At 38.3% G+C, this 27,897-nt stretch overlaps 1 protein-coding gene across 2 annotated transcripts; it reads right to left on the reverse strand.

Annotated features, from left to right (window-relative positions):
- Positions 1 to 1,748: 1,748 nt before the first annotated feature.
- Positions 1,749 to 9,238, reverse strand: LOC111917241 (probable serine/threonine-protein kinase SIS8). Of its 2 annotated transcripts, none has more exons than XM_023912913.3 (13): positions 8,694 to 9,238; positions 7,370 to 7,810; positions 7,065 to 7,168; positions 6,147 to 6,880; positions 5,951 to 5,991; positions 5,797 to 5,865; positions 5,600 to 5,700; positions 5,440 to 5,518; positions 5,271 to 5,369; positions 5,118 to 5,186; positions 4,984 to 5,033; positions 4,700 to 4,897; positions 1,749 to 2,162 (listed from the first exon to the last, which is right to left on the reverse strand). In XM_023912913.3, the coding sequence occupies exons 1-13, from the start codon at positions 9,099 to 9,101 to the stop codon at positions 2,060 to 2,062; spliced, it is 2,496 nt and encodes an 831-aa protein (XP_023768681.1). In that variant the 5' UTR covers positions 9,102 to 9,238; the 3' UTR covers positions 1,749 to 2,059. The 2 variants fall into 2 exon arrangements, with proteins under 2 accessions (XP_023768681.1, XP_023768682.1); XM_023912914.3 differs by having other exon boundaries at positions 4,700 to 4,876; positions 8,694 to 9,237.
- Positions 9,239 to 27,897: the final 18,659 nt, after the last annotated feature.

Below are 27,897 nucleotides of genomic sequence, written 5' to 3' on the forward strand. Positions count from 1 at the left end.
CCTCCAACCTTCAATAATCATCCAGATTTCTTCAACTAAACCGGAATTTCTTCGCTGTTCATGAAATTGGAATCGGAGTTCTGGACTCGCAGGCACAGTCGACATTGAGGGACTTAGAATCGGTAATCACAGGTTCCCAATCGTATTTTCGGAAATCAAAATCAAATTGAGAAATCGATCAGGGATAGGTTATCGCATCTGAAGTCGAAATCGGAAGTATATGATGATTTGGAATTGATAACTTGATGTTTTTAACATTTTTAAAATAGTTAACTTGTTTGCACTCCAACTGTTTGATGAAATGCATAAACTAAATTGCCACGTTATATTCACATATGAATATGTTTTCTCACCTGAATCAGTATATGATTATTAAAAACACAAAACAAATATGCAAGTCTGTATGTTATTCATATGTGAATAGCATATAAAAATTATATATATTTTTCAAAATACCTTCAATATTCATAAGTGAATATACCTTGTAATATTCATATGTGAATATATTGTGTAATTTTCATAAGTGAATATATCATCTAATATTCACAAGTCAATATACTCTTTAATATTCACATGTGATATACCATGTAATACTATGTAATATTCACATATGAAATATCATTTAATACTCACAAGTGAATATACTATGTTAATATTCACAAGTGAATTCATCGTCCAATATTAAAATATGAATATACTATGTTTATTATATGCTATATTCATATATAAATGATACTTAAATTGTAAAAAAAAAAATCATACTTTTTATTCATAAGTGAATAACGAATGTACTGTAATAAAACCTGATGCATTGTTATTCATTTATGAATAACGATAGCTGAAAATATAAAATAAAAAAAAATTATTTTATCTTAAAACTATATCAATATGGATGTCTATTAGTAGAGAATAAAAAATCATGAATTTTGGTATATTTAAAATCATTTTTTGATAAAAATAGCTTATAAAAATTAAAAAAAACAAAAAAAAAACTATGTTTTTGTATATATTAAGGTAATGATTAGCATAGTTTAAGGAAATATGTTATGTTGGAAAACACATGTGCATTCGTTTCCCATTTCCGCCGATACGTTGGAAGCTTTTGCGGCAAAAATAAATTATTGGCTGAGAATGATTTCCCCATTCTCAACCTTTTTTTTTTCTCAATTGAACCCTCCCATATATATATATATATATATATATATATATATATATATATATATATATATATATATATATATATATATATATATATATATATATATATATATATATATTAAAGTCTTAGAAAATAAAAGGGTTGATTTAAAAATCAATATAAGTATAAGGACGTTTAAGGTAAAATGAAAAATGACATTAATAATTTTGAATAAATATTTTTTATTAAAAAAATCAATTTAATATGTTAAAATTGATAACTGACATCTATCATTTCAATCTAATCTTCGTGCATTTGGATTTAGATTCGTGTAGTTAGAATCACCCTTAATAAAAACATGGGTCGTCTTACATACATACAGTGACGATTCAGCGGTCTGCAACTATTATAATCTTTTTAAAAATCAAAATCAGACAAGGAAAACAAATATATTCCACCCCAAAATAAGTTTTTTTTTTTTTTTTTGGTTTATGTATTGTTTGTATCTTGAAGAAGTTGGTATGAAAATGTGAAGAAATGTACAAATTGCGCAAGAAACATTGAAGGTTTGCAGAGACCACTACTAGTGTTTACAATTTGGAAGCTGCAATTACTGAAAACACCATATTTTTCTTCTTTGTTAAAACAAATTTTATAGACATTATTATTAAATGAACTAAGTTGGTACCCAAATAAACCACTCGGACAAACACTTGATTTTGTCGTCATTCAACTGGCTTGGTTTGGCTTGGCTTGGCTTGGCTGTGCTTTGTCCCCCTGCCTTATGGAGTCAACCAACACTTCCCAACCCACAACTCTTTGTTGTTGTTGTTGTTGTTGTTGTTGTTTAATCTTGTACAACAATCGTTCTTTCATCTATCCACCTCTATAAAATATAAATAGTTTACATACAACTGAATTCTATTTTTGATTTATTCGAGTTTCTATTCGTTCCACCGAGAGCCGCCCGAGACTTCTGAGGCGGGCAATGATTTCCTTGAATGATGGCCGAGCCTGTGGCTCGCTGCACACAAAGGAATGGAATTCATCATTGCATTCCATTATAATGTTTGCTTTGGTTAGCTTTATTGAAGAAAGGGAATTACTCATTCAAACAAGATGTTATCTAAAATTACAAAACTAAATCAAATTATATACATAAATAAAGAAAAAAAACATATATTATTATTATTATTATTATTATTATTATTATATGAAAATAAATTTTAAACAAATAAAGATATATCACTGAATAATTTGCATATAAACATAATTCATATATATTTCGAATGGTGAAAAAAATAACATTTATCACTTTAATAGAACTGTTTACAAAAATAAAAATAAATTCCATGAGATCTTGAGATAAAACTACTACAAGAGTCTACTTTTGGAAGAAAAAAATATATGAAGTTTTGAATTGTTTTTAAAAACATTATACTTATTGAAGCTTATTTAAAAGAAGTAATTTATAATTATAATATATCATTACTCATTCCATTCCACCAAGGAATGAAAATGAATAATAACCAGCACAGGAGAAGGAATCATATTTCCATGACGAAGAAATCTCTTCGATTACTACAATATCAACACTATCTGGATTTAAACAATCTCCAAATAAAAAGTACCGTTCCTTCAACATAAATAATAGATAAAATATGACATGACGTGTGTTTTTAGTTAAATAAAAATAAAAAAATTCGTAGAAATGATACCACTATTTAGTGGTCATTATGTGTTCATTAATAATGTTTATTGTATCCTTCAATTCAAATTTAGGACCTACTTCGATTTTGAGGTAAAACAAACAATATAGTAGTGAGTTTGTTTAGAATGAAGGATTAATAATCTAACTTATCTATTGCACTTAATGTTAGTCAACATTGTGAGTTGGGGGTACTAGATTCCACATAAAACTTTTAGGGTTGTAACTGGATTACGCAATAATTGTCATGATGGGTTAGTTGTTTTAGTTATATTTTGCTTGGTTTAAGTTGTGTGGTGCTTTTGATTTAGATAGTTGTTATTTGTTAATGCTTAGTAAGATGGGGGTCTTGAGGACAAGGAGCATAAAGAATTGTGTTGTGGTAAAAGAAAGGAGTTTTAAACGAGTGGGTGAGGGTGGGGAAAGATAAAAGGAGATGTGAAGAAAGCAATGGCATATATATATATATATATATATATATATATATATATATATATATATATATATATATATATATATATAGAGAGAGAGAGAGAGAGAGAGATGTATAAGAAATTGGATAAAGATAATCCAGAGAGAGCAGGAAAATAGGAAATGTAGGGTGTATTAAGAGCAGCAAATGGTCATGTTTGTGTTTTTTGTGAAAGATGAGGACCATAAGAGGAGGAAATTGGGTGAAGATGAGAAGGGCAACAACGAACTTGCAATGATTGCTTCTTCACAGATTAAAAGTGAGGAAGTGGCAGGCAAGTATCAAGATATAAAGCTAGGGTGTGTTAATGACAAAATGCTAGGTTGAATATGTGGGAGGAGATTGCATTACAGATAATGATAATACTGAATAAGTATGGTTCAACTCCAAAGGAAGGGAGTCTCTAAAGAAAGAGCAAGTACTACACCCAAATGAGAATTTTAACTTCTTAGGGTTTTTGAGATGCCAACATAAAGGCATGGCATGGCATGATGCTTAAAGTAGAGGGTGGCCATGGCAGTTTTGAGCGACAAGAGAGAGCCATACAGGTTGCCAGTTAGGCCAGCTAATTTGTACTAATCCGAACGTTGGTCGATAACCAAGGCATACAAAAGGAATATGGATTGCAGAAATGAGGATGCTATTGTTGGATTGGATAACAAATATACATCACCGAAAAGCTGATTAAGGTAGTTCCAGCATGTGCAAAAAAGGCAATCAATGACTACGGTTGGTAGGGTAGAGACATTTATGACCGATGAAGCATTGTCTGAGGAAGTAGGAAGATCGCATGAGGTTACAAGACATGAAGGTGATGCCACTTTTGGAGGACATGAACATGACCTCATTCATATACAAGGGGGTAAAGACTTAAAATTAGGGTAGTGGCTGTGGCCTCTAACTACACTACATTATTTATCTTCTTTATTTTTTCTTTAATCTCTTTTGCTAGTAACTAGTATCATATTTTTAGATCCAAATTCCCCCGTGTTTGGCTTGCACTCCTTTTTGTCATAAGTCTTCTATGGAAGCAACCTCTCTACCCTGAAGTGAAGATAAGATTGTCTACATCTACCCACCCCTTCCCACTTTGGTTTTTGGATTCCAATACTATTGTTGTTGTCTTTGTGCATGATGTTTAGGAGCTTCAATATGTTCATTTGTGTTGTATGTATAGATATATTGATGTTAGCATCCCTTATACTAAATGCAACAACTACAACTGATTGATTACTCCAATTCCAACCAATTAACCTTCTTCCTTATATGAGTTATCTTGAATATGTGTGTTTTCCCTAATTCCATCCCTACTCATTCTATAACTAATTAATATCCCATGCTAGTCGATGAGAAAGAATCAAAGAATAGAATATTGACTTACGGATGCCAACAATCAGTTATGATTCTTGCGACCACAGGATCAACAGTTTCAGGAATGTCAAGGTGTCTATACTGAAACCCAACAGCACCAACAACCTGCATTGAATTCATCTCTATCCAAGGTACACGCAAAGTTGCCAACTCCCATAATATTACACCAAAGCTAAACACATCACACCTGCAAAATAACCCACCCCATCTATTCTCTTAGCTACATACTGAAACATATGCATCCCTGAAACTTCCACTATCTAACTCCACAAGTTTAAATAATTGCCTACTTACTTTTCATTCGATGGCTCGTTCCTTAGTACTTCTGGTGCCATCCATTCAGGCTGCAAATAATCCCATCCATTAAATGCTATTTTGACATTTTATATTATATACAACAAGTCACATTCAGTAACAACATAACATACAGTTCCAGCAGTAGATTTTGAAGACAGAAAAGTGTGGTGTTTCATGCGTGACATCCCAAAATCAGATACCTGCATACATACGTTAACAAAATATGTAAATACATATTAACAACCAACTTTTGTCATATTAGATGGATATATACATATACAAACCTTCACAACCCAATTTTTATCAACAAGGAGATTTGGAGTCTTTAAGTCCCGATGCACAATAACTGGATTACTGGTGTGTAAATAATTCATTCCCTTTGCCTGAAAGTGTTTCATAAAATTAACTACAGAAAAACAAAAAGGTTAAAAGCTGGAATCATTTGATTTTTACCACATCAAGAGCCATACGCATTCGCCTCTTTTCATCAAGTTGGACATTTGGCCGATGAAGCAGTTTATATAAGCTACCCCTGGGTAACATAAATCAAACAGGAAACAAGAGAATGAGAAATACTGAAAGATAATCATCTCATAAAAATAAAATAATCCACCTTGGTAGAAATTCTGTGAGGATGGAAAGATTTGGCGGACGAGTAACTGCTCCCATGAAAAGAACAATATTAGGATGTCTCAACCTCAACATGATCTCAACCTACAAAAACAACACTATCTTGAATACTTTTTTTGAACAATATGAATGCTATGTTGACTCCAATAAATGACACAACTTAAAAGCTGTAGCACTTACTTCGCTTTTAAACTGAGTTAGTGCATCGCCTGATATATCCTGGTTCATAAACTTCTTCACAGCCACCTCCTATTGACAAATACCATCATATCACCAATTTAATCAATTAAACAGAAAAAATCTTTAAGTATAATTTTGTTAAATAGCAACTTACAGTTCCATTCCATTCTGAACGATAAACCTCACCAAAAGAACCTGGAAGAAAGGAAGTACCATAAGAATGTTATGTATAATAAGATTTCATCCACACACTTGGTTCTCTAGATGATGCATAATTTTTTACCACCATTTAAGTAACATTATGCAGTTACTGATTTAAGAAACAGTAAACAAGGGTATCTGTATCTCACCTATACCAATGCGTTCTCCAATCTGAAGATCCTCCCACAGAATTTCCCACTCAACTGCAGTAAGACTAATTCCCTCACTATGGCTTTCACAAGTAGATTCAGAAGGTATATCTTTTTTGGACATTACTTCTTGCTGTGTTTGTAACCCAAAAAATGTAACATTTGTGTTGTCATGAAGCTCCTCATTATTAGACATGATTAACAATTGACCATGTTGACCACCAACATTCAACATGTCAGCATCTAACAAATGAACAGTTTCACATATGTCTGCTTCTCCCTTCACTTGGTTATTTACATTTAAAAGGGAATCGGGCAATGTTCCACCATTATTTAATAGAACTGCATGGAGTTTTTGAGCAAATTCTGGGTTTTTTGCAGCAGTTATGACACATTCAGACACATCTTCAATCTGCAATTTTTGTGCAGGGGATGTTCTTCCACCAGCATTTGATGGGCCTTCATGTGACCTGCTGAGGATTGGAAGAAGGTTACCAAAATCATACTCAAACCTCTCAGTTTGATTTCTCTTCATAACTTTTCCATCCTTTAGACCTTTTGATTGTGAGCCTATAATAGAAGGCACTTCAGAACTTGAAGTCCCAACTTTGCCAACATTATCTGGTTGAGGTGTAGCTGCTACTGAATCTAGTCCAAAATTTGGAAGATTATAGCTCTGAACTTCAGAAGAGATCAGGGTGCCTGGAGCACCCATTAAATCAATAATGTATTCACTGCATCAATGAAACCAGATCCTACATCAATGTGCATCCTACATAGGTGATAGGTATTGTACAAATACAAGCAAAAATATGTATGCATACAATCACAAATGAGCAAATCATACACATTCATATTCATATATATATGCATATGAAATGGTGGAGTTACTAATTAACAAAAGACATGATCACTTACCTTCCATTATCGATCTTGATCAAGTTCACAGCTCCATCATCAGTGCCAGTATAGTAGCTCCCTTTTACCAGACTACATGGAAGGTTGATCTTATCAGCGAGTACCTAGCATTAAATGAATAGTTGACAAAGTGTTCAAAGAATCTTAAGACCATACAAGGTAAAAAGGGCAAAGCATCATGCTAAAGTTATTCCTTGTGAAGCTACATGTTTTGGGGTTGAACTTTGAGAATTGGTTTTATAAGATTTTGACTATCTATCAGTATCAACAAACTGCTTAAAAAACTGATACACGAAGTTGAATACCTTAAAAAGCAAGGCCCTGTGGCGGGAAAGTCCAACATCAAGACAACCAAGAGGAAGAATGATAGTGTTCATGGAATTCCTTAACTCATAACTTCTAAGAGTCCATCTTCTCAACATTTCATCTGCATCACTAACAGGACCCCCCATTTGAGCAACAACAATATTAGCAAGTTTTTGGATTAATGTACTCATAATCTCCCTAGTCCCAGCAGCCTGGCATTCCAGTGATATAGTAGAAACTCTTTCCTCAAGATACCGCAGTTCCTTATCAACCATTCGGTCAACTAAAATTACTTCATAGTCAACATTATCTGAAACGGTTATTGCTTGAAGATCCACTAACAATGGCATCTTCCCTTGTGTGATTGAATTTGAAGTAATCCCATATACATCATAGAAACCGTCCATCACTTTCTCATCATAATTTACAACATTATTGCTCTGCATGTACAAAATTCTTTCCATCATTTACAAGCTTGTCTTTAAAAAGCATGTTGCATAAGAAGCATAAAAGCAGTACTAGATACGTGGTAAATATTAATAAGTGTAGAACTTGAAATATATAACTCAATTTCACAAGATATCATTCACATGCCAGCAAAAAATTTGATAGATATGCTTTTATTGTATGTGCCCAAGCATACTATGGATGCTTGATCACACATACTGTTTGGTGTAATGGAAAAGGAGACAGATTAAGAAGTTCTATACTGTTCACTCAAAATATGTCACTCAACTCCTATTACCTTTATTTGCAAAATAATTATTTAACATTTTATCATTTACTACATAAAGCTGATAAACATTCAATTGTCTAAACAGCATTGATGATGATAACCATTCGTCCAGCATTCATTCCATCAATAACAGCTAGAGCTTACAGTAATTGTGATTCAAGTTAAGAAAATCTTGTTATAAAAACTTATATCCTCTCAATGTAAATTTTGTTGTTACTTGGGCTTAGTAGAATTATGTTGCAGATCCATGTGCAAAGGTTAAATCTTCTAAAACTTGTGGTTATCTTCATATATTTCCTTCTCTAGCAAGAGCTCAATCATTGATTGTTAAAAAGACACAAATTCATAATTCAAGGGTCCCTTATGTCGTAGATGTCAGTACGATCCTAAGCTAATCAATGTTTAATACATCAACGTTCGTAAGTATATATTGAAGTCCAAAGAAACTCACGCTACTGAACACGGCACTTGGATCAAAAGTAGAGTTGAAGCCAAATGCATATTCAATTATGTATAGAATGCGATTAGTTAAGGTAACCTTACGTAGCCATCAAAATTTAAGACCTAGAAAAATATGAATACATTACCCAATACCGAAGCGAAAGAAATTCAACGAAGGGTTCAGAAGGAGAACAGCCCAAGCTTCTTTGCTTAGCAGCCTTAATTTGTTCGGTTTCAGCATCAGGTTGACCCGTCTCGACCGATCCCGATGAGACACTAATCGCAAGAGCAAGTTGCATCTGAAATTCCTCTTCGAAGAAATTAGAATCAACTGTGGACGAGTTTGAGATGTCGTTGACGTTCTGGGCAGTTGAAGATAAATCGGCTCCGGTTCCATCGACAATCGGCAACATAGATGGAGAAGAAGACGATGAGTGAAACGTGGTCGTTGCCGGAGACCGTGATGACGGGTCGGCCGCGGCGAGTCGATTGTTGTTATCGTTGAACCCACCACCGATGTGAAGCTTTCGCAACAGATGCTTCATCTTTGACATCGTCGTCGATCGATGCGCATCAAAAACTCGCACTCTGTCTCTCGCACACAGAGTCTTTCTCTCTCTAGAATTCCCCTTAAAACTTTCTCGCTCTACCGGCTGAAAGGGTGATTCTCTTAACCTACGCCCACTTCTACGAGTAGTACCCGCTCGAAAAAAGAATTAAGTTAGGTAATTATTACTTTTCCCAAAACACCGCCGCAACAAACATCTTCTTTTTTTCTCTAATAAATTAAGTTTTTTTTTTTTTTTTTTTTTTTTTTTTTTTTTTTTTCACTTGTTACATTCTGATTCATTTTGCCACATATCATTTTGTGGTTATTTTGAATTAATTTTTATTCAATATGTAATTTTGTGGTTTTCTATTTTATTAAATTCCATATTGTATTTAAATTTAATAATAAATGCATATCAATTTCATTAATGGACTTTCCTTATAATTTCAAAATTTTAAAATAAAATCTCATTAATTTGCTTTGATTATTTTATCTAAATGATTTGTTTGAATTTAAAAGAGAAAAAAAAAACACTTTAATTTTAGTAATTCAATATTTTTCTCATTTTTTTATAAATTCAAATTTCTCAAATCTTTATACATATTTAATTGTTTTAAATACACCCATGTAATACACGGGGTTCACATCTAGTTATATAAAAAGGTAAAATGATTTTGAAGAATAATAGTATATTTTTTAGACAAAAATATGCAATTGCTTCTTGTTATTTGTCAAAAATGATATGGTGAAGACAACCATGAAAATTTTATGTTCTTGGTATTTAGGTTTTTTTTTGTGGTTGAGCTTATGATCTCATTCATTCTGCTTCATAACTTGGTGCTTAATAGTCTTCTACATTGTTCTCGAAATTTTTTTAAAAAGGAAATGGGAGGAAAGATAAGGAAATAGAATGAAATGTGTGTTCTCAAATTTTTTAAGGAGAGAAGGATAAGGAAAGGAAAGGAATGGTGTTCTTGAGTTTCGTTAAAGAAAGGAAAGGGAAGGAAATTGAGGGATTGAAAGGGGAAGAAATGGTTTACAGTATTTTCTAAGATTTATTTCCTTTCATTTTTTGGATGATTGTGATGGAAATGAAGAAAAGGAAAAAGAAGGAAATGAATGGAAGGAAAGGAAAAATTACTCATTCCCCTTCCTTTTCTTTCCCTCTCTTTCATTCCTAAAAAAGGTGCTAGTGATGATGAGAATAAGAAGATCAATTGGATAGCTTGGGAGGTGGTCACCAAATTGAAGGAGATGGGAGGTTTATGGGTTGGATGTCTTGACTCGACTAATATGACGTTTTTAGCTAAATAGTGGTGGAGACCAAAATTTTGATATAGTTCTTTTTGGTTTACTGCATAAAAGCTATTCATAGTCACTTAATTACGGATAGTAAGGCTTTTTCAACAAAAAAAAATTCATAAATGGTGCTTGGCTTATTATCGCAAATTGATATTGAATTTGAACAAAAAGGATCTCGCTTACCAATCTCTTTAAGAGGTTGGTCGGTATAGGAGACAAAATATACTTTTAGAAAGATTTATCGTGCAAATACATACCCCTTAAAGATATGTAACCCAACCTTTATACCATTGAAGTAAAGAAAAATTTATGTTATTCCACTTGTTGTGGTTTTCCCATATGGTTATCAGGCTGGAGGTGAGTCTCAACCTTAGGGGAAGTGTAGCATTTGGTCCAGGTATAAATCAACTTGTATGTTTAAATCTTAATTGGCGTAGCGTCCCCAAACAGTAATAAAAAAAATCATTTTAGAGTCCATCAAATCATTCATCGATTGTTCAAAATCAACACCAAATCATAATATTCAAAGCATCAGAGTACAGTTATTCATAATGCAAAAATCATGAGGGGAGGATCTTTGTAACATTCTAAATTTTCAAATAAATTTTTCATTTTTAATTTCACGAAAAAACACAGTTTAACATTTCATACTTAGTTTATAATTGTTTCAAAACACAACCACATAAAAACTGTTTGTCACATATCCTAGAATCCTCAAAAGATAAATCAACAAGTTGGTGTGTACAATCATGTCGGCACCTTTCCGCGATCCTTAGATGTACCTGAAACACATTTCACTCAACATTGTAAGCACAAAGTTTAATGAGTTTCCCAAAATACCACACACAATAATTAGCCTCTCATGGTTATAACTCGATAAGGACCCTCTGGTCTCACGGCTCGGGTTGGACCCTCCAATCTTGTATCTCAGTGAGGACCCTCCGGTCTCACAACTCGGGTTGGACCCTCTGGTCCTATCTCAATAAATGCACAAAATAATATACAACATGAATCACAAAGACAAAATGCATACTATCACATATCTCAGTATAAACACATAAGACCCTCCAATCAATAACACAAATAAGACCCTCCGGTCGCATAGTAATTACCACTCAGGTAAGTATAGTGAGAAGACTCACCTCGTAAAGTAAAAGCAGTATATACCATACCCGAACTGTCGGTCTAGACTCTGCCTAACATATATTACGTATTACTCTAATTAATAATTGATATTAATGAAGGGGTTTGAGCATTCTGACACTCCTATGGTGTACATGCAACCCTATATGCTTTGGATCTATGTTTTCTCTAATATATATGCAAACTTTGATTTTCCAAAGCATCATCCTAACTAGCATACAATAGAGTATCTTTAATACAAAATTATAGTTAGATGACATACCTTTTGTTGTGGCTAGAAACCTTGGACCTTTAAGAATTTAGCACCAATAGTGTGAATGCCTCAAATGGAATCACAACACACCTTTGGACAAAAGATGACTTTTGAGAGAGAATGTCTTTCACCAAAAACGCCTCATGTGAACACATAGAACACTAGTGCCATTTTGGATACTAAGGGACTTCTTATATAGTGTGGCATGATTAGGGTTACACCATGTAAACCCTAATGGGCATTAATTTCCACATTCCTTAGGCTTCATGGGTTTTAACCTCCATGGAGCATCCATGGGTCACCACATAGGTTTAGCCCAAGATAGAGAACTATGGATCATAAGGTCACTTTATAAGAATGAATGATTTACACAATCAATCCCCATATATTTAATTAGTTTCTTTTGATCACATAATTAATTTCCAAATTAATTCTTGATCAATACTAATTAAATAATATGATTTCATATTAATATCTTAGAACTTATAATATATTAATAAATCATAAATAACCTCTTCTCAAAAGTTCATCCTATCAAATTGTCTTGGCGATATGCAACCCAAATGGACCATGCTACTTTAGGGTCAAGTACATACCAATTATAGTTATGAAATTAGACATTAACAACCCCCAAAAGATGTTAGGCTAAGTTCCCTAACTAAATCTCATAAGGGTAAAAGACTATTTTACCCCTCCATGGCCTCCAAAGTCCACAACTTGACCAAAACCCCCAAAAGATGTTAGGCTAAGTTCCCTGACTAACCTCTTCAAGCTCCAAGTTCCTTCACAACCACACCAAATCACTCTCCAAAGCTCTCATATACACTCAAGAAGGTATAAGTCTCGAACTCTCTGGATGGTAAGGTGGTAAGGGAGGCTGGTGAGGGAACTTAAGATCCTTTTAAATAGGGTGCAAACCCTAAAAATTAGGGTTTTCATGCACATCCTCAACTCGCCGAGTTAGGTCCTCCAACTCATCGAGTAGGTCTTAAGTGATGTATAAATTTTTTGAAATGCATATATGGGAGTCGAGATGTTACAAACCATCTTGATTTTTGAAATATGGCAATGATTGAAATCATTGCCTTCCTCCCCAAGACTTGTCATTTTCGAACATTAGGGTTTCATGATAGGGTTTTCTTATTTTTGGTAATTATCAATTATAAATTTGAATTATCCCTCCCATGTTTTTCAAAAATTAGGGGGAGAGGATTAGGTTAAATTATTTTGATTAATTTAATTGGATAATCCTCAATTTGTTTAATAACTTAATTAAAGGTTTAATTAACAGACAATTATTAAATCAAATTCTTTTAAATTTAAATTAAATTCTTTTAATTTCGAAATTTAAAAGGATTATAAAACCCTAGTATTTTGAAATGTTTAAAATACACCCTATACTATATGTAAAATTAAATGTTTAATATTTACTATATCTATAAGACAAGTCAGTTGAATTGCTAGTACGCCTCATTCACGAAGCCGATCTACAATGGGAGTTTAAGGAAGCGGCGTATAAAATAACTGTCATTGGGTATCCGCTCTTACCCACCGTTCCCTTGATTGATGGAAGGTTGTTAGCCAAACGGGTTTGATAGGACACATAATTTTCATTAATAAGTATAATGAAATTATAAAGTAACTAAATTTTTTATGAAATTCTCAATCTTAGTTACTTTAGGAAAATATGAATTTGATGCTAATCCATGAAATTGCACATTGCACTTTATATAAGTCATTAGTGGAGTGTATATTATTAACCGACACACTAATATGGACTAATAAAGGGTGACAATGAGTGTCTCGTAAATTATCATTGATTAATAGAGTGCGTGTGGCTAACCGACACATTGATTAGATGATAAATGACATCGAGAGTACCAAGCTAATTTGCATGGTTATTCACATCTTGTTTGTGATCATCAGTATCCCAATCACAAATGGAAGAGCATAATCGAGATTAAACATGACATTGAATAGGTCAATGAATCTCAAAAGATCTAGGAATTTCATTAAAAACCTAATTCGTTTAAATTTCGTTTTTCATGGTGAAATTGGTAAATCATCATTTACCTACCTTTACTTATTTCACAATTAGATTACGACATCTGTTTTCTAAGTTGTGAAAAATCTAGTTGGATCCTAGCCTTAATATTTCATTTGGTTGTTATATTAAGGATTACTTCTATCTAACCTAAAAGTCCCTTTTCTTTTTAGATGTCAACTCCCAACAGTGCTTCTGGTTCCTCCTCCTCCAACAACTTCTCACTTCTAAACATCTGCTCGAGAGTTACCTTTGATGGCACCAATTATAATGATTGGATGTGAAACATCAAGATGGCTCTACATTTTGAGGACAAAGAGTATGTGCTCAAAAAGGAACTTCTCGAGATTGATGAAACCTAACCTACTGCCGCAGAAATAGCTGAGTATATGAAGCACTAAAATAATGCAACCAAAGTGGCATGCATCATGGTGGCTATTATGACTTCACAGGTACGCTAAGCGTACGCGAAGCCTCACATTGACCAGCTTACAGGGTGGCTGACCGAGTACGCGAGGCGTACTCCCACCTATGTGGGGGGTAATCTCACAGATTTTAAATCCTCATTAAGTGCTCAATGGCTTAAGCACTTAAGTCGATACTTCAGATCTAAGGTCCAAATGCACCCTAAAGTCTCCAACTTTATGACTTTTCACGTCCATAAAGTCCTTAATACAAGGTCTTAATCCATTAAGACCCTCTACAAGATGCATGAGATAATTCTAGCCATTGGGATCTCATTTTATGGCTTAGGACCCTTCATTGGGTCTGAAAGGACAGCTCAAAACGTCAATAACCAAACATGCATAAAATGGGACCTTTGGGATAAGAAAAGCAACATAAAACTTCCAAAGATGGGATATAACAATCAAAACATAAAGGTATATACTTTATACCTTTTGGAGCTTCACAAAGAGGCACAGATCCTAGATCCACAAGCTTGTTTCCACTTGAAAGCTTCATGATGCAACTCCTCCTTCCTCTAATACACCAAGAACACACTTTAAGACTCAAATCACACTTTAAGGGACTAGGGTTTTGGAAGAACGTCTCTAAGACTTTCGAGGCTGAAAAGGTGGGGATAAATGAGCCATAAGGATGTTTAAATACTCCTCAAACCTTAACACTTAGGGTTTCCTCCAGACATGAGTATGCCCAACGTATATAAGTGTACGCCCAACGTACCCTCATGTACGCTTAGCGTACTCCTCCTGTCCCAAAATTACAAAATTACCACTAGGGCTTCTCATGGCTACTTCCTTCTATTATAGGGACCAAAATGACATAAATTAAAACCATATGGATGAATTTGAAATTATCTTAATACCAGGGTGTTACAGAATGCAAGTATTAAGCACTAAAGGAAAAAGTGCTTAATAGGCGTGTATGCTAGGCGTACTCTAGAGTACGCTGCGTGTACGTGCCCGTGTTCGCGACTTGCATGCAACTTAGTACGTTGGGCATACGTCTGGTATGCGTGGCGTACCAATCATGGATTGGGCTTTTGTGACTTTGGGCTATTTTCGAACTAAGGAAGTATGGGCCTTGATGGGTCATCAACCCTTCTGATTTTAAGCCATTGTTGGTCATTGGGCCTTCTTGTGTTTGGGCCCATAAAGGGATTTGGGAATCTTTTATAGATTTGGGCCATATTGGGCTTTTTGGTGCTATTGGATTGAGCCTTGAATGTTTGGCCAAGTTAGGAATGGGTAAAATGGTCTTTTACCCTGAGTGTTGGACAATTGGACTGGATTCCAGTTATGGGTGGTAACCCAATTATTGAATGGATATTATTGTTGGATTAGTGTCTAAGTCCATAACTATTTTGGTATGTACTTGACCCGATGGTGCATGGTCCTTTTGGGTTGCCTTCACCAAAGCAACTTGATAGGATGAATTATGGAGAAAAAGGATTAAATATGATTTATTAATATATTATGAGAATAATATATTAAAGGAGAAATCATATTGTTTAATTAATATTAGTCAAGAATTAATAATAATTAAGTTTGTGACTAAAAGATATTAATTAAACTTAAGGGACTGGAATTGTAATTATAAGATAATTGCAATTGGGCCATGGATTGCCTTATATTATAAGGTTAGACGAATTCTATGGGGAAACCCATTAGAAATCATCCTAGGCCTTTAAGGAAAGGAGTCCATGGGTTGCTTAGGGCTTAAGCATCCAAATTAGGGTTTCCTTATTAAATAACCCTAATAGCCTCACTATTTAAAGAGCCCTTATGACCCAAAAACGTGTACAAGCTTCCTTCTAGGGTTTCCACACGTTTTGAGAGCCTCCTTCTCTTCTCTTCTTCATCCTCTTGCTCTTGGTGTTTGTGAACCATTAGAGGAGTGACATTTGTGACTCTAAGCTTTCTAAAGTCAATACAAGAAGGATTTGAGATTGTTATTGCTACATAACAATCAAGGTATGATCTAAACCCATATTTATATGTTATCTTGATTATCATATGCTAGATCTAGGGTTTATAGTCTTGGATAAATTGCATGTACAATAGAGAAACCTAGATCCAAGCATTAGGGTTTGTATGAGCACATAGGATGTTCTTATAGCTAAAACCCATCAGTGGTATCAGAGCCATGCTTGGTTTCTATTGTATTGATGCATTATGTAGCTGAAAATCGAATTTTTGGGTTCTGAGTGTTTGACTCACCGAGTCACTTGGTGCACTCGACGAGTCGAAACGCCTGACAGCTAATTTTCGCGATTTTCTTCCTGTTTTGGGGTTGGATAATTACCATAAACATGTTTTTGTTATAAAATCCGAATTTTATCAATATTTGGTGATTATCCTTACCTAAATAGAAGATAATTGTCAAAATTTAGATAATCATTTGTTTTATTAGATAATATTTGATTATTTGTAATTTAGATTTGAATTATCTTGTATGAAAAGTTTCAATTTTTCCCCTTTAGGTTTTATAGTTTAAATTTGAACTCAAATGTTTAAGTTTTGAAATTTAAATAGTTGAAACCCTAATGTTTTGAAATGTTTCAAAACTTGCCCTCAAGTTTTGGAATTTAAAAGTTGATTAAAAGGTTTAATTTAGGAATGTTAAATTCTAAAACCCTAGTATTGTTTTGAAAAGTTCAAATCACACCCTTATGGTTTTATTAATTAATTAAGGTGTATAATTAAAGGAGGTTTAATAAATCCATAAAAGTTTAGGTTTACAATTTAATTGAATTAAAAGTATAATTGTTAAAGCTGACCTCCTAGTATTTTAAAAGTTTAAAATACACCCTATACTATATATAACATTAAAAGTCTAACATTATATATATGTATGAGTAAAAGTCAGTCTTACCGTCAGTAGGCCTCATTTACGAAGCTGGTCTATAAGGGGTGTTTAAGGAAATTGCCTACAAAATGGCGATTGAATGGGTATCCACTCTTACCCACCGCACTCTTGACTAGTGGAGGGTCGTTAGCCGAACGGGTAGGATAGGACAAAACCTTCCATTATAAGTATAATGAAGTACAAAAGTAACTAAATGTTTTACAAATTCCCAATCTTAGTTACTTAGGAAAAGTGAATTGATTCAATTCCATGAAATTACACTTTGTACTCTTGCGAAGACGTTAGTGGAGCGTGTGTGGTTTACCGGCACACTAAATGGCTCTAAGCAAAGGTAGCAAAGGGTGACTCAATATTTAGCATAGTTCGGTGGAGCGGGTGTGGTTTACCGGCACATCGAATAGGTGACTGTAACATGTGAGGGCACCATGTAAGTTTGCATGGTTATTCACACCCGCTTTGTGATCCTCGACATCCCAGTCACAAACTAGAGGGGCATATCGAGATTTAAACATGCCATTGAAAAGTTCAATGAATCTCAAAGGATCTAGGAGTTTTCATAAATTTAAAACTTAAATTTCTTTTTCGTTTTTAATGGTGGAAATTAGTGAATCGTCATTCACTTACCTTCAAATATTTTGTAGCTAGATTACGGCATCCCTTTTCTAGGTTGTAGCATATTGTGTTGGGTCCTAGCCTTAATATCTCATTTGGGTGATTTATTAAGGACTCAATCAATCAACTAACTTGAATTCGTTTTCTCCCGTTTTGTAGATGTCAAAGTATGACAACTATGGTCTTCCTAAATCTCGTGGAACAAGCTTTCCACATGAAGATGATATTCCACGATTCGATCGAGGAACAAGAGATCATGCTTCACTTCCTCCACCTCCTCCAATTATTCTCCCTAACCCACAAGTTCGAGGGCTTGAAAAGTTCAAACTCACTCAAGCCCTTTTGGCAAGTAAACATAAAGAAGGAAAGTCAGTGTGTGCACACGTCCTAGAGATGAAGTCACACATTGATAGGTTAAGAATGTTGGGATCTGTTGTCTGTGAGGAGATGGCTGTTGATTGGGTTCTTCAGTCAATTCCTAACTCGTATAGTGAGTTCGTAAGAGAGTACTATATGATGAACCACGACGTGACCCTTATAAATCTCACCTACATGCTTATTGCCGCTGAATCAGCAATGATTTGGCGCAATGGAAAAGCAAAGTCGATTGGTGAATCTGCCTTCCAGACCTCTATGGATATAGGCAATGGCAATGAAAGACATGCCATGATCGAAGAGTTTGATCATAAGAGAAAGGCAATATCTGAAATAGTTCCATGTGTTGTTCCAAAAGAGTCAATTTGCTTTTATTGCCAAGAGAAGGGGCATTGGAGACGAAGTTGCCCTGTTTACCTAAGAGATCTAAGAGATGGGAGAGTCAAAACGTATGGCTCTGCTTTAGGTAAAATCCATTGACTAACTATTTTAAGCTTCTATTCTAGATTCTTAATACATAATGTGATAAGATTACTATTGATGATTTGTAGGATCGAAGAAAAGAAAGGAAGCTTAAGGGAAGAAGTGAGCAGAATCTAACCGTGAAGGAATGGATTTCGATCGCATTACTTGAAGATTAGATTCTCGAGCTGCTACTTAGAGTTAGAATTAGATTGCTAAGAAAGATGTATTAGCATACTTTTTCAATGAATTGCATTGTAAGGACAAATTTTTCCGCAATAAAATAAAATTTGATTTTATATTATTTATTTATCCTTGCAATGGTGTGTATGAAAAATTAATGTTTGAATGGATTTGATTCTTAGTTATGTTATTTGTGGAAATGACCGAATAGGGAAAGTTTCTCATCGCCCAAGTTTCAGTTGGACAGAAACTTGGAATCATGCAACTTGGTTGCACGATGAATGAGAAATTTGATATTTGGAAATTAGACTAATTCATTGACAAAGTGTCAAGTGAAGGACTAGGAGATCGAATACACAAAGTTGCGTGTTGATCAAGTCCACCATAAGAGTAACAAGATATTCATCATGATTTACTAAAGGTTTAGTAAATATGATTATACTTATAAGATTAAGTGTAATTCTGAATTGATTTAAAAGGTTTAAATCAATAGCAAGACGAATAAGAAGAATCAAGTAGGCAGAAAGATAAAAGTTTCTCCATTCTAAGAAGAAGGGAGAGTACCTTTTATGCTCTATGATAAGTCTTAATGATTAAGAACCATATCTCAATTGATCCTCTAAGTGAGTCTTAGTACAATTGCATGTCTACGAAGAGGAATCAAGAATTGAAGAAATGGTTAAATCAAGAAGTCAATCATACTTCGTTCCAAAACAAGTCTTAGAGTTAAGATTGTGAAATTGAGTGATAAGTAGGTTTATAACATTCATCAAATGTGGAAAGTTGTGATGTCTTGGATAAGACAAAGACCAACTAGGACCAATTTTATGAAGTGTTTTGTTTTGATAAAAACTACACTAACTCTTGAATATTTGTTTGTCAAGAAATGTTTATTGACAAGAGAATCTTATATGTCAAGGAGTCAGTGGGAGTTTTAATAGTCTTGAAAGGTTTTAAGAACAAATCAAAATAGACCTTATCGATCATCACTAGCACACGAGTTGAGGTTTACAACCTATCGTGTTGACACTATATTGCGTCTGTGCCGTTCCAATTGAGTTAATTATGCATGTGAGCCCTATGAGTTCTCATTTGAATGCATAAAAGACAAGGACCTTGATCAATGAAAAGTACATTGATAGGAAAAGGTAAGCTGCTTAACTACTTGTAAGACATGGTGGGCAGCTGTGCTACCATAAGGCAAGAAATCAAGATTAAGAAAGTTCGGTCCATATGAGTTTGAATTTGTCGCAAACTTTAGTTTTGACAAATTCACATGGATAGGAACACATACACCATTAAAATCTAAGTGTCATAAGATTCCCTCCTTCATGAAAATGACTGTGAGGAAATGCTTTCACTAAGAGAGATTTTAAGAAGATAGTGATTGTGAAATTGAATTCTCAAATTTGATTATGGTTACGGTATCCCTTTCCATGATTCGAATTGTGAGATTTGGCAATTAGTCTTAATTGTTTAGACACTCATATGAGCTATCTAAGGGAAAGGTGTATAAGCTTAGATAAAAGATTATCAAAGCATTGGGTATTAGAAACATGAACTTAATAAATTCAATAAGTATTGTTTTTTTGGAAGTTAAGCTGGTTTCTGAATACATGTCAAAGCTAGTGGGAGCATAAGTGTTATGTTTATAATAATCATCATGATAGTGGGAGCATAAATTTTATGATTGTATGATTATTATGGAAAGTATTGCAAGTTAGCAATATTAATTATAGAAAACAAGAGTTATACTTTGCAAAGTCACAAGAGTTGAAAAGTTGTTTTGCTATAATTAAGGGAGAGAATATTATGCTTCATTTCAAATCTAAAGGCTTAGGTTGTGGAATGTTAATAATTTAGTCAAGGAAACATAGTGTGCTCTCAAATTTCGATTATGATTACGGCATTCCTCTTCATAGTTCGAATCTTGAGAACGTAGCACATAAAATATTATGTCAGAAGATTGATAAAGTATCGAATCTTCATGTAAGACATTATGCATCGTGTCCCATACGCTTCGGGTGTAGGATTGATTGCAAATGCTATAATATTTGACCATTCTAAAATTTTCCAAATGTCTAGCGCATTTAGAGGGAAAAAGGACGAGAATCGGTTTTGACTAAGATAATTAAACAACTATCAAAGGACAATCCAAAGTTCGCCTAGGATTGGTCGCTTGTGAGTAGTTGGAAGTATAGTATTGGATGGACCATATCGACATTATTATGAATAGATAAGATTCTATTGAGAATGAGTTATCATATGGTAAGTATGGAAAGTTTTCCATATTGGGAATTGAATTGTAGCACCTGGTTTCCGGTATGTGAATTTTATTGAGCATTGCCCTAATTTAGCCTTGGACTCGGCGAGTCATAGGGTCCGACTCGCCGAGTAGGGACGAGACTCAGGACGCGTTTTAAGTAGGCGACTCGACGAGTCCATATCCTGGACTCGGCGAGTCACCGCTGCGGGATGAAACCCTAAGTTTCAAGGGTTTGCACCCTATTTAAACTCTCATTCCGCCCCAACTCGTCCCCATTCACCCCCAGAACTCCCCCTACATCGTTTTCCTTTGTTTTCTTGAGAGTTTGAGGTGTTCTTGGTGTGTTCTTGAAGGTTTTGAAGTGTAAGAGGAGTAGATCAAGAAGAGGAGAAGGAGATCAGCCATCCTTGTGTCATTTCAACATTTCCTTTGAGGTACAACCCGTTTTCCCCTTGATTCTATGCTTAAAACTTCATTTGGGTCCTTCTTGGTCAATTTCCCAAGTTTGCATGTTCATTATATGTTGTAATAAGGCGTTTGGCCTCTGGATCTATGTAAGATTGAGCTCCAGGAGCTCAAATCTGTTAGCTTTTTGGCCTCATAAGGCTTGTTAGCCCTAGATCTACCATTTTGAGACATTTTGAGCCTTATAATCCATATTGGTGAATATCCACACGTAAAGTTGGAAACTTTACGTGTGATTCGTGTCCTAGAAGTCCAGATCTATGAATGGCATGGTCTGGAACCGAGCAGATCGGTATACTTAAGGAGTGCATGGCGACGACTCGGCGAGTCGCATAGGTGACTCGGCGAGTCTGGTCGCGAGTCACCGAATTGGTCCCTTCTTCATGTGTCGAGTTGAGCCTTGAGTCACAGGGGGTGACTCGGTGAGTTGGGAGCTGAACTCACCCATGTTAGGACTCGGCGAGTCAATGCCCTGACTCGGCGAGTCCAAGGCAATCTTCATAGCTCAAGAACAGACTCGGCGAGTTGTTCATACAACTCGGCGAGTCTTAGCATAAAGTGTTCATCGGATGAAGATGAACTCGACGAGTTGTTCATACAACTCGGCGAGTAGGATGAAGGTGTTGAATGGCAGTTAGAAGGCGAACTCGTCGAGTCATAGCCCGACTCGACGAGTAGAACCAGGGACCCAGGACATTGGTTTGCTAGGGACTCGGCGAGTCGGGTCAACTGAAAGTTGACTCCAGCTTTGGCTTAGAGTTAATCCAGGGGTAAAATGGTCATTTTACCTAAAGGACAGTTAGCAGTGTTTGATTGAGTATGTCGTGGAAATTGCAGCCGGAGGACTCCCGGAGCAGCAGCAGTCAGTTAGTTCCCGATCAGTTCAGCAGCTACTTTGAGGTGAGTTACCTTCCAGTAGCGGTGGGTCTAAGGCCACAATGCCGACCCACCAGTAGGAGTTGTATGATAAATGATTGTCTTTGTGATATCATCTAAGTTCGCTAGTACCTGACATGTTATATGCTAGCATGATATGCTGTATGTGATAGTAGTAGAGTTGGTTGTTCGGACCGAAGGGTAGTCAGACACCCCAGATACGTCTGACAGTATGTGACGATATGTATGTATGCTGGCTTGTTATGTTATATGTGATCGTAGTAGTAGGGGTGAAATAGTCCCCGAGGATCGGTTGTTAGGACCGATGGGTAGTCAGCACCCCAGAATGGCTTGACACGGGTAAGACGGCACCCCAGAATGGCCGTATGGGTAGGTCGGCACCCCAGAATGGCCGTACCGGGTAGTCAGGCACCCCAGAATAGTCTGGCAGTATATATGTTATGTGTTTGTATGGTATGCGGTACGTTGGGGGGGGACTCACTAAGCTTTGTGCTTACGTTTACAGTTTTGTTTTCAGGTACCTCTGCATCGAAGGGGAAGGAGCCGGCGCGGTAGCGGCACGTCATACACACACTCTTCGGTTTCCGCATTTATGAGATTTACTGGGATTGTACTCTGATATTTGATGGGATGTACGGTTTGGCTTTTGAGAACATGGTTGCAATGTTTTATGGTGTGAACAAACAATGTTTCTTTTATTTAGACAATATTTTTATTATTTAATGTTTTCTAAAGTAATATCAAACAAAAAAAAAAAAATTTGGGTCGTTACAAGTTGGTATCAGAGCCCTGGTTTGAGGGATTCGGACACGCCTTCGGGAGTGTTTGGACTCAAACCGAGGGATTGAAAGATTTTTCAAAAGAAATTATTCTTTAAAACCCGAGAAAGAGTAAAGTGTGTGACGTGCGCGACCGGCCGAGCTCAAGTAAGTATTCCCCATAGTACCCATACAAGTTTATGTTATGTTTATCAGCTTTGTGAATATTGCATGCTAGAGTAGGCTAAGGATCTAGGAGTGATGCCTTATGTGCCTGTTATTTGTGCTTTTTTTTGCTGCATGATAGTGCTGATTAGACAGTAGTAGGATAGCCTGTTTAGGTTATGCCTGAGTTTATGAGTTTGTGTTGCATGCTAGTTCAGATTCTTGCCTTGTGGATATGATTGTTGAGTATGTTGTGGTTAGATTTTCCCCTTGTCCGAATGCTGCTTGCTTTGTGCTTTGTGGGACTCTGAGTGGTGGGAGTTAGCCATTAGGTGAAAACGTCACATCACGGTGAGCAGGGTTGAATAATCTCAGAGTGCTGGATTTGGCCCTACTGCGCAGCTCTCGTTTGAGTCCAACCGTTGTAGGGACGAGACTTTTACTCGAAGGATTATCCAAGCCTCATTACATGTGGTGGTATTCAGGTGGTGGCTAATTGGCATTACAATGAGGCCTTCAGCAGCTGAGGACTGGTTTGAGTAGAGTCAGAAGTTACCTAGGGCAAGCCTAGGATGAGAGCAGCAGAGATTAGTAGCAGTAGTAGAGGGGAGTTGGTGGAGTCGAGGAATTCCTCGGAGAAGGTACGGATAGATGTGGAAGGTAGTATGGGCCCGTACTACTGAAAGCAGAGGATCCGTACCCGAGCCGAGGAAGGCCAAGACGAGACCAAGGAACCTGTTAGTAGTTGAGATCCCTCAGAAAGTAGCAGTACCACTAATGATTATTATTGATGTTTTGCAGAATGGTGGTACTTCGACCGAGACCGACAGATGGCGGGTCAGGAGAGGGGTCAGGTTCGGGATCTGGCACCGAGCCGATTGAGGAGAGGCTACGTGAGTTCATCACGTCGGAGATCACTAGGGGCATCCTTGAGTCGACCCCCATCATCTTTGGGTCGATCAAGGAAGGGATCGTGGAGATGATGGAGGATCGCCTACGGGCATTCAGGAGCGACTTGGCCTCTAGCCAGTCAGGATCTCGCACACTGTCCTTCAAGGACTTCAGGAGCAGTGGTGCGCCGGATTTCCATGGGGTGAAGGACCCCATTGTCGCCAGGCGGTGGATTGCGGATATCGAGTCCGCCCAGTTGATCAGCTTCTGCCCTGAGGGGTCGAAGGTGAGGTACGCAGCAGGGTGTTTACGGGACCGGGCCCGAGATTGGTGGGAGTCAGTGGGTGACTCGATGGGAGCCTCGGCTGTCGAGGCAATGACCTGGTCGGACTTTGTGGCTAGGTTCAGGGCAGAGTTTGCGCCAGCGGTCGAGCTTCAGCAGCTGGCCAGGGAGTTCTTAAACATGAGGCAGACGACGGAGACCGTGGCGGAGATCACCGCCAAGTTTCGGGAGAGGGCTTTATTGGTGCCCCAGTATGCAGGTGACGAGGATATGAGGAGGACTCGTTACCACGATATGCTACGAGCTGACATTCGGGAGCATGTTAGCTTTTCGGCTTGCCCTACCCTGGACTCCATGATTGCCAGGGCTAGGGAGAGAGAGATAGATTTGGAGCACATCCGGAAACGGAAACTTGAGGATGGTCAGGCATCAGGGGCTTCGGGGAAGAAGCCCAAGGGATCAGATGGGAGGCCGAAAGGCCAGTCGGGACCGAGCCGCTGCAGGAGGTGCGGCAGGCCGCACGAGGGGGCGTGCAGGATGGGATCGTCAGGCTGCTACAAGTGCGGCAAGTTTGGGCATATCAGCAGGGATTGCACTGCTCCTGCGACCGTTATTCAGACATCGGAGTTGCTGTGTTTCCACTGCAACCAGAGGGGCCACAAGAAGGCCAATTGCCCCATGTTGACAGCTTCAGCGCCAGTGAAGGCGCCAGCTCCAGCGACCCTGCGGATCACGGATGGCCGTCAGGGCAAGGCAGAGGCTCCAGTGGTGAGGAGTCGGGCATTTCAGTTGACTGCCGAGGAGGCACGCGCCGCGCCCGATGTGGTGACGGGTATGATTCCTTCCTTCTATCTTTTATTTTACGTTGTTATGATATTGATATGTGCTTCGTGTGTATACATGTGTATTAGGATCGTTCCATGTGAACGGCATCCCGGTTCAGGTATTGTTCGACTCGGGTGCATCCCGATCGTTCGTTTCTCTTGCTCTTAGCAAGAGATTTCATGAGACTTCAGGCGAGTTAGATTGCCCGTTGGAGGTAGAGATTGCCGATGATCGATCGGTGCGAGCATCGATGGTGTTTCGAGATTGTGTCCTGCGACTGTTTGAGGAGTGTTACCTGGTAGACTTGGTTCCCATTCCATTGCGTGGGAACAAGGTGATTATTGGTATGGATTGGTTGAGCCCTAATGGGGCGGTGATAGATTGCGCACAACAGCTAGTGCGAGTCAAGACCCCAAGCGGGGGAGAGTTAGTGATTCATGGAGAGCGGCCGCAGTGTGGACCCACTGTATGTTCAGCAGCGAGGGCTAGGCGCTACCTTCAGCAGGGATGCGCGGGTTATGTCGCGTACGTGATGGACACCCGGGAGGCGGGTAAGGCGACCGTGAGCGAGGTCCCGGTGGTTCGAGATTTTGCTGATGTTTTTCCGGAGGAACTACCTGGGATACCTCCGGAGCGACAGGTGGAGTTCAGGATTGACCTCGTTCCCGGTGCGGCTCCGATAGCCAAAGCACCGTATCGGTTGGCTCCTCCCGAGATGCAGGAGTTGTCTACGCAGCTGCAGGAGCTGCTGGACAAGGGATTTATTCGGCCGAGCAGTTCGCCCTGGGGAGCCCCGATTCTGTTTGTGAAAAAGAAGGATGGGTCGCATCGGATGTGTATAGATTATCGGGAGCTGAACAAGGTAACGGTGAAGAACCGTTACCCGCTTCCGAGGATTGATGACCTCTTTGACCAGCTTCAGGGCGCATCTTGGTTTTCCAAGATTGATTTGCGTTCGGGTTATCATCAGATGAGGGTCAGGGAGGAGGATATGCAGAAGACCGCGTTTCGGACGCGCTATGGCCATTACGAGTTTGTGGTGATGCCGTTTGGGCTCACCAATGCTCCTGCCGCGTTCATGGACCTCATGAACCGTGTATGCAGACCGATGCTGGACCGGTCTGTGATAGTCTTTATCGACGATATCTTGGTTTATTCCAAGACCCGGGAGGATCATGAGGAGCATTTGAGAGAGGTGTTAGAGACCCTGAGGAGGGAGAGCTTGTATGCCAAGTTCTCCAAGTGTGAGTTTTGGTTGCGCGAGGTGCAATTTCTGGGGCACCTCGTCAACCAGAACGGGATCCTGGTCGATCCGGCCAAGGTCGAGGCCGTGATGAGATGGGAGGTTCCGAAGTCCCCATCTGAGATTCGGAGCTTCCTAGGATTGGCAGGCTACTATCGGAGATTTATCCAGGATTTCTCCAAGATAGCCGTGCCCCTGACGCGGCTGACGAAGAAAGCCGTGGTCTTTCGGTGGGGACCCGAGCAGCAGGCTGCATTTGAGACGCTGAGACAGAGATTGTGTGAGGCGCCGATCTTAGCCCTGCCAGAGGGCGTGGAGGATTTCGTGGTTTATTGCGATGCGTCCATTTCTGGGTTGGGCGCGGTGCTGATGCAAAGGGGGCATGTCATTGCTTACGCTTCGAGGCAGCTCAAGCCTCACGAGGCGAACTACCCGACGCACGATTTGGAGTTGGGGGCGGTGGTATTTGCCCTCAAGATTTGGCGACATTACCTCTATGGGGTTCGGTGTACCATCTACACGGACCACAAGAGCTTGAGGTACCTCATGGACCAGCCGAATCTGAACATGAGGCAGCGTCGGTGGTTGGATGTGGTGAAGGATTATGATTGCGAGATCCTTTACCACCCGGGAAAGGCCAATGTGGTGGCCGATGCGCTTAGCCGCAAGACGGCGCCGATCAGGGACGCCTGTTTGAGGATGACTGTGGTGACTCCCCTGTTGGAGCAGATTCGGGAAGCTCAACAGGAGGCTATCAAGGAGGAGCATCGGAAGAACGAGCGCGTAGTAGGTCAGGTTTCCTCCTTCGGTTATGATAGCCGAGGGTTATTGACACTACACCATAGGGTGTGGGTGCCGTATCACGGGGGCGTGCGCCAGATTTTGATGGAGGAGGCGCACAAGTCCCGATTCCCTATTCATCCCGGGGCGACGAAGATGTATAGGGATCTTCGTCTAGACTATTGGTGGCCCTGCATGAAGCGGGATGTGGCATGGTACGTCGAGCGGTGCTTGACCTGCAGGAAGGTCAAGGCCGAACATCAGAGGCCGCATGGCAAGATGCAGCCGTTGGACATTCCACTGTGGAAGTGGGAAGATATCACGATGGATTTTATCACGAAGCTTCCCAGGACCGCGCGTGGAGTGGATTCGATTTGGGTCATCGTGGATAGATTGACCAAGAGTGCTCACTTTATTCCGATTCCGGAGAGCATATCGGCCGAGAAATTGGCCGACATCTATATCAGGGAGATTGTGGCGCGGCATGGGGTGCCAGTATCGGTGATCTCGGACAGGGATGTGC

The sequence above is a fragment of the Lactuca sativa genome, chromosome 3 (genome assembly GCF_002870075.4).
Source record: "Lactuca sativa cultivar Salinas chromosome 3, Lsat_Salinas_v11, whole genome shotgun sequence".
NCBI lineage: Eukaryota > Viridiplantae > Streptophyta > Magnoliopsida > Asterales > Asteraceae > Lactuca > Lactuca sativa.